This window comes from Arachis ipaensis, chromosome B04 (genome assembly GCF_000816755.2).
Source record: "Arachis ipaensis cultivar K30076 chromosome B04, Araip1.1, whole genome shotgun sequence".
Lineage (NCBI taxonomy): Eukaryota > Viridiplantae > Streptophyta > Magnoliopsida > Fabales > Fabaceae > Arachis > Arachis ipaensis.
The window spans coordinates 132,240,200-132,248,335 of NC_029788.2; the positions used below are offsets into that span (position 1 = coordinate 132,240,200).

Consider the following 8,136-nt stretch of genomic DNA (forward strand, 5'->3'; position numbering starts at 1 on the left):
GGACTAAGAAGGAATATTAACCTGCAGAGATGCAATGCAATTGTTTATCACATAATTAAAGCTCTCAAACCAATGGTTATATGAAGATTTTATGTATGACTGAAAACAAATAGTCTTACAAAGTCTTGAGGCTGATCCAGGACTTACTGTAGGTATTACCAAAGTTTGTTGTCCCCATTTAAAGTTTAGTACAACTTAGTCAACTACATATCTTTTTTCTTTTATTTCCTGCTACCTAATTAATACTTATTACATAATTTCATTTTGGCCGACTTCTTTCAACAGTGCATTAGTATTCAGGCCTCAGGGCACAAAAGTGAGGCACAATATAACTACTGGATCTAAAACTTAATCTACCTTGGAAAGTCAAGCTTCTAATAATAGGCTCAAATTTCTGTAAGACTTCACATGGCATGAAATTAAAAACTAACGATAAAAAGAAAAGTAGAAAAGGAAAAATATAAAAATAAAATTATACATATATATAGATCAAGATACTGAACTCACCAAATTTCACGAGAGCCCTGTTTTGTGCGTTTAGAAGCTGTTATTACTCTTAGGTGGGGACGAGCAGAAGCAGAATCAGTAATTGGTGTTACTGGTGAAGACTCCAATAGTTGATCCAGGTATGGCATATCATCAGTTCCAAAAAATTTCCATGGTTGCCCATTCATCTTGGATTCAAGATCTCCTACTAGAAGAGATGCTGCACCTACTTCTAAGAAATTATGTGCCCTCATGTCTTGAGAATTCACAGCACGATCGCTACACCAAAACATGTCATATAACAAAATCAATTTCTGCTGCACTAGATGGGAAAAGTAACAGCAAAAAGCTGAAACATATACTCTGGCTACCATCGGGATTCTTAAACCAACAACAAGCATAAAAGATTATTTACTTTTCAGCCCCTGTTGATGACGACGGTGGTTCATCAAGCCAACGCCATTGCAGGACATCATGGGCAATGAACACAAGTTCATCTCTTTCATCTTCGATCTTTGATAACTTCGAAACAGATAGGGTATTTGAATCTTTCTCTGATGTTTCCGGAACACTTGTTGCTGGACTTAGTTGGGACTTGAAGGATTTGCTCAGCAACGATGACAATGTCGGCAGTGATTGTCCAGATGTAGAAGGTGGTCCAGCAAAAGAAGCCGGTTGAAAAAGACGTTTTGGAATATGTTGAGCCACTAGGGATCGCACATAACTCAGTGACTTTATGAGTGCCTCCGAAGCAATAGTGCATACAGGCAAAGGATATGTATTTGTAGATGTTGGTGCACCAGATGGTCGATTCAAAGATCGGGACCCCAGTTGATTTGGTGGAATATCACATTCAGCAATTATGGTTGAACAAAAACGGTCTATCTGAAGCAATGTCTCCTCACTTGGTTTGTATCTGCATTAAGAACCAAGTGAGGAACACTTAATAGCTAATTAGAGCAAACAAAATACAGTTTATTGTCAAGTATGGAGTCAATTAAGGAAAGGTGGCAGTTTCTTGTGCCTAGTATAATGTGAAAGTAAATTAGAAAAACACAATAAACAAATTAGCCCCCCAGCCTCCCCCGACGGTTTGAACACACACACACACACACAAAAGAAAAAAGAAAAAATACATAGCTGTAAATGTAAAAGAGAGAACCAGAACTGATCTGAAAGATGTTACAGTGCTAAATTTCAAGAACACAGGGCCAACTTATTACAAAAATTATCGTTATTTAATTGACTTAGATAGCCTACGAGAGCATCCTCATGTAACATTGGTAAAGCAAAAAAAAAAAAAAATTCCAAGTACCAACAAATTAATACATAGAATAGCATCTCAAAGTTAGCAGAAAGTTTAGTTAATATCAATCACATGCAAACAAAAGATATATCAATAGTTTTCAGCATAGTTGAGAAGAAACCTGCCAACACTCTGATCTATTTGGTAATGCATAAGATTGTGAAGGAAAGCATATGAAATGAATTACCATTTTCAGTGAAATAAGTGAACACCATATTAATATGCAACTATATGGATATTCAAAGGCAAATAGATCTGTAATGTCCCATGGATGCAAAACAGTGGAAACATGGAATATCAACTTATAAAAGCACCATACCTTAGGAGATACCGCTTCAAAAGCGCCACACACCTTGAGACTACTGCTGGACTGGCCACAATAGTGTCAATGTTAGAAGCAGCATAGTGAAATTTGAAATGTTTTTCGTAATAGCAATACTGAAAAAGAAACAGTACCGAAGAACACAAAACAATGAGGGAAGTAAACTTAAAATGGAATAAGAAATACAAAATGAACCAAAGTTGTTTACTGGCTCCTGAACACTCCCCTGAGGTCTCTGGTAGGCAATAAGCCTAAGTAGTGGCCAAAACAGCTCAGCTGGACCAACAACACTAACTACAATAGTTCTAAACTCTCTAAACTTTATATAAAAGGGACAGACCTGCTCAGCTCAGAGGAACTGAAGCTTCTTTAGATATTGAAGACATTAACAGATTTTATTACGGTATGAAGGAACAAGATGGATGAAGCAAAATCTGATTAAGGGCCAGACTAGAGTGACACCCCACCTCAGGAAAACATTGGATTATCTAGTTTCATTTTCACTTTTCAGTGCTTCCCTATATTTCAGTATTTCTCCATTCCTCCTAACAATGACATCAAATGGCATCAGTAACCGAAGTGATAATTCACACCATAAGTATCATTTCCTTGCCATTATCTGGCCAGCATCTATCTACATCTGATAAGTTAGATAAGACAATTCTCACAAGTACAACACCATCAACCTGAACAATTTACATACATTAGCTTCTTACCCAAGAAAAGGACACAACTCTCTGCTTCCAGTATACTATGTATTGGAAATGATAAGGGCTTGGACAACATGCTTCATCCAACTAAATTAGCTCACTTACTGCAGCACATTGTCTAAAGTATGCTGCATAATAGCTTCAAAGCAATTGGTTTTACAAAATAGTTGAGCCAATTACCTGCGTTCCCTCTCTGCAATAGTGTGCTCCAAAATTGCACTGTAGGCCAGGTCTGTGGTTGCAGGGGATTTTAGATAGTCCTGCAATCATATTTTAAGCCATAAATTTTGTGAATTTACGACCTTGGCCACCATGCATAAAATATAACAACATAGTGATTTGAAGCCAAATGGGTTTCTGTTCATGGTATACCATGGAGAAAGACAGGCATGCATGACACAAGAAGCTGTCTTAATTATAAGATGTGAAATTATGTTGCAGATAGTTAGAACTGCCAACGCGACACAAGAAAAGAAAGAATAATGAATTTAGCTTTCCACCGATAACAAAAGGAATCCAAGTAGAAGCAGCTAGTCTGATGCTTTCGCTCATGTATGCAAATACTTAAAATAGACTTGCTTCTAATACAAAGAGTATTTATAGCCGTGATACAGTAAACGGTATATCACTTACATGGTACACTATCCTCGGGTTTGAAACGAGACAAAACACGGAAGAAGACAATCGCATTAAAAGTTACACGATAAATATAAACTTTTCCAACAATGAATTGATACAATCCCCGCATCATGCGCTAAAAACAAAGACAACAACACTCATTTACTCAGAGGTACCTTTAAATCTTTATCCATATCATTAATCACTAGCCATTTAAACTTGTTCTGATATCAGCACCAAATGTATACCAAAGAAGTAATTATTACAACCAAACATACCATATCAAGAATCTCCCACAGATTCAACTCCGGAAAAAAAATAAAAACTAAAAACTAAAGAATCAAAGTAGCAGCTACTAAACCATCAGAGCTTGTCAAATCGGCCATACAAGTACAATGTCAAAACTGCCCCTTCCAAATTTCTGTCCTCAAAATTCTAACTTCCGTGAGCACACACAATAAGCTCTAAAGGCCACTTGATCCTACTTTCATTCCAAGTCGAAGGGACTGCTAAGAGTGCAATAACTTTCTAATTTTAACAAGAAGCATAGTCACATCTACATTAAGAAAAGAAGGCCAAACGATAAACCTTTAAAAACAAAAAGTAACAGTAACTAGTAGGTGTATGTTTGGATTAACATTCAGCTCATAATAAAAAGCTTGCGCACCCACCTTTCAGAAACAAACAAGATAAGACCTCATTTATCTTCAACCATGAGAATTTCAATCCATTCCCACTAAACAAAACATAAATCAAAGCACCACAATTTCCAAATTCAAAAGTCTCGAGGGACCCAATACCAATTAAACATAAACAATTGTGAACAGATACAAAGATCCAATATTGAGGGACTCACACGGAGTGTTCTAGATGGTTCGTTGGCGGCGGAGGAGGTCGTGGCTGTCGACGAGGATAGGCAGTCGGCGACGGCGCGGCGGAGAGGCTCCGGCAGCTTCCTGATGGACGAGGATCTCAGCCGAGAAATGGAGCCAACCCCACTCAGCTGCGGGCTGAAGCTCGAAGCCATTTTCGTTTGGGAAATTTCGATTTTTTTTTTCTTCAAATCACCCAAAATAAATAGAAAAATAAATAAACTTTCAAATAAAAAGGAAGAAGAACAGTGTCAGCGAATCTCGAATTGGACGAAGGAAGTTGAAGAAGCGGTACACATTTGAAACAATCGAAGAATCCGAGATACGAGAGAAGAAGAGTGTGTGTCTTCCTTGTGTTTGTGATTTTGCTTCAGAGAGAGAGAGAGAGAGAGAGATTAAAGAGAAGAGTGAGTGTGTTTTGGTGTGTGAGATTTGTGAGAAAGAAAGGGGAAAAAAGAAGAGAAAAAAAAAATTTAAAAAAAATGTTGAATTTTCTTAATTTTCGCGAGTGTTGTATTAGCTGTACGTAGAGCCGTAGTTTTATGAACACTTATGAGCTGGCATGCGCTAAAACTTATTATTAATTAATAAATAATAAATCGTAATAATAGTAACATTAATAATAATAAAAACAAAGCTAATTAATTAGGGTTAACTTACCTTTTCTTTCGCTTATATGCATGCATGCTTAATTTCTCGTTCTTTTTTGAGTATTGGATCATCGGTGAATACTAGTAAATCATAAACATTTCCAACTAGAAAATATAATGAAACAAATTAAGTAAGATAATTAATTGTTAATTTTTTTTCTAGTTGCCGCATATGTTTATATCCTTTAGTGTTAATTTTATTAAATACATGATCGAATTAAATTTTATTTATTTACTTATGAGGAATAAATCTTCGGAAAATGGGGTTTCCTTGAATGGAATTTGTCAATGGGAGTCCGAATTATTTGGATATATGGTTTCTTTTTTTTTCTCCTCTTTATACACAGAAATGGTTAGTGTTTAATACATATTAATAGGTCAACAAATATTAACTATGTATGACTAATGCTGCTACCAAACATTTAGCGATACAATCATGTTTTGATGTTCAAAAGAAAAAGAGCTTAGTTAGTTTTCTTGTTATTTTAATCTCTTCTTTGATTCCAATTACTAAAGGAACAAGGAAGATACCAAGGAGTCAAGGACTGAACAGAGTTCTCTTTATTTTCCATGATTGAAGACTTTTGCTTTTTAGGTCAGTCAATTGAAGGAATTTCAAGGTAAATGAATTTTCGTTGACTTTTCATTAACACGTTCACATTGATGGAAATGAGTTTAGTAACAGTAGGGACAATACTATAAGGTAGTGTTTGTTTTAAGATACAGAGACCGAAAAACTGAGATTCAGTATTATGTTTGTTGGCTTAGAGACTAGTACTAAAATTTTTATCTCTGTTCCCAAAATTTCAGTATTTCAGTACCTCCAAAATGTGGGAACACAGCGGACTGAAATTTTTAGAGACGAAGACTGAAACTTTAATAACATTTTATACCTAAAATACCCTCATTTCAATTTTACCTTTTGTGCAAATTAAATTATAGCTTCATTCTTGTTTCAATTTCTGTCTCCCACTTTATACCAAACAAAATATTAAAATTTATTTCAATTTCTGTCTTTTAATCTATGTTTTTAAGTCTCAATCTCTCTCTCAATCTTTGTCTCTGCACCAAACGCTACCTAAGAAAATAAGAAAGGAATAGGAAGAATAAGAAGACATGGGTTATGGACAGGACAAAACAAATTCTGCTACGAAAACGTGTAAGTGCTTAACCAATAACCATTGACTAATTGATGTAGAGACCACAGACCAGACATTAACAAAATCTTACACGTTTTTTTTTTTTGGTGATATAAAGGGGCTAGAAGCCCAGAACAACAAAAACATTTACACCCTTGGACACAAAATCTTACGAGTTGTTTGTACCACAAAAACATTTTACAGCGCAGGAAACACAAAATTTATGTCCAATAATATATTATCAAACTACAAATACAACACGTTTAGGCACATTATATCTTTTCACTAGTCATATTATATTAGTTTGATTAGATGTTTATTTTCATATAATTTTAAAATAACAAACGGTTAAACTAATTATTTTTAGTAATGTAACAATAAACTATTTAATGTTTAATATATATATGATCAGATGCTTGTATAAACACATTCAATACAAATCAAACTCATTTCAAAAGGCATGAAATATCATAGCCAATAGTTACAAATTACAATTCTGAGTATGATAATGTGAAAATCAATATTTATTCAGATTCTCATGATTGAGTGCAAGGTGAAAATAACAAACTTTAAAGTTCACAATCGAACAATTTTTTTTTATGCTCACGGTATTTCTTGACTCACGGATCGAAGCTCCATTTAAGGATTTATCGCTGACCAATGGGTTAATGCATGCACAAGACGAAATTCAAACTCTCGACACTTATTTAAACAGACTAATAAACTAACCACTAGACCAACTCCAACATGGTCATCGAACAACTAAATTTAAAATAGCATTCACTATTCTACAACAAACATTTACGCTTACACACCGAATATAATGGACTTCCAAGTAAACCCAAATAGCTATAGTTTACAAACAAGCCCAACTATTACACAACCAATGGGCTATTCAAGCCCAAAAAAATTTTATTGGCCCAAAACAAAGCCTAATAACAAATTTCTAGAGCCGCGACCCAGTTTTTATGTCGTTGTTTTCACTTGTGTCTTCAACGCACCGTATCAGATCACTTAGAAAGTTCTTCCTATTAGCAGCGTACACGTGTCCATCCCATCCTCTCTTCACTAACCCCTGCGCCAGCTCCACCGCCGCCTCCACCGTCTCGGCGGCGCTGCCGTGAGCTGATTCCACAACTCCCAACCTCACCGCATCCTTAGCCGTCAGCTTTGCCGCCTTCATAACCACCTCCCTCCTCGCCGCCGGCGACCCTACCTTTGCGTTCACGATCGCCACGAACCACCGTGGAATCACGAGGTTTATGTCGAGCTCGCTCATGTAGAGAAATCCTCTGTCGCTTCGCATAAGAACGTAATCGTGGCTGAGCGCTAAGGTAAATCCCGCGGCGGAGGCGTGGCCGGTGACAGCGGCGATCGTCGGCATCGGGAGTGTGAGAAGGTCTTTTACAACGGATCGGAGCATGGTGTCAACGAGTATCATTCGGTCTCTTTGGGCCTGGGCTTGGGCCGGGATACGAGCCCAATCTAGATCGTAGCCATTGGAAAAGAATTTGCCGTGGGCGGTGGTGATCAGGGCGGAGGAGGTGGCGGAGCCGGCTGAAGTGGTGACCTCTTGGCGGATTCGGCTGAGGGCGGATTGGATGGCGGAGAGGAGGGTGGGGTTGAGGCGGTGCTGGTCGTCGCCGGTGAGTGTTAGGATGAAAATGTTGCCTCGTTTTTCTAAGGTGCACATTGTTTTCGGAAGCTACGTAACTACCTTACCCTTTAAACTTTGATCCTGTCAATATATATTGTTATGTTTCATTGTGTAAATTAATTTTAAATTTATGAAGAGTTTTATTTTGATTGCCTACATGATTTTATTTTAATTTTATTTACGAGTGTTGTTATAATAATAATTATACTCTTAAAATAAATTGAATATCAGCCGCCAGTGACTCATACGGCTGACTTTAGAATTTGGATACCACTTCCTTTAGCCTAGGTTAGATAATTAATTAATTAGTATAGTAGTCCAAGAATTTAGATTGAACACTTTAATTTTATTAAAAAAAATTTTTATAAATCTTTAA

At 36.6% G+C, this 8,136-nt stretch overlaps 2 protein-coding genes across 4 annotated transcripts in view; both read right to left on the minus strand.

Moving 5' to 3' along the window:
- The window catches only part of LOC107635652, a 12,338-nt gene extending 7,562 nt beyond the window's left edge, over positions 1 to 4,776 (minus strand). For all 3 annotated transcript variants that reach the window (XM_016339187.2, XM_016339186.2, XM_016339185.2), the window contains exons 1-5: positions 4,299 to 4,776; positions 3,005 to 3,084; positions 2,112 to 2,162; positions 902 to 1,402; positions 508 to 765 (exon numbers count right to left, since the gene is read on the minus strand). In XM_016339187.2, coding sequence (XP_016194673.1) covers positions 508 to 765; positions 902 to 1,402; positions 2,112 to 2,162; positions 3,005 to 3,084; positions 4,299 to 4,469 — 1,061 coding nt within the window. In that variant the 5' untranslated portion in view covers positions 4,470 to 4,776. The remainder of the gene's footprint in view (positions 1 to 507; positions 766 to 901; positions 1,403 to 2,111; positions 2,163 to 3,004; positions 3,085 to 4,298) is intronic.
- Positions 6,607 to 7,906, minus strand: LOC107635661 (enoyl-CoA delta isomerase 1, peroxisomal). The gene has a single exon (XM_016339203.2). It carries the CDS (start codon positions 7,794 to 7,796, stop codon positions 7,050 to 7,052), a length of 747 nt encoding a protein of 248 aa, XP_016194689.1. The 5' UTR covers positions 7,797 to 7,906; the 3' UTR covers positions 6,607 to 7,049.

What these genes read in the sequence shown, in the direction of transcription:
- LOC107635661 (XM_016339203.2), bottom strand. Translation starts at nt 7,796, where the DNA reads ATGTGCACCTTAGAAAAACGAGGCAACATTTTCATCCTAACACTCACC.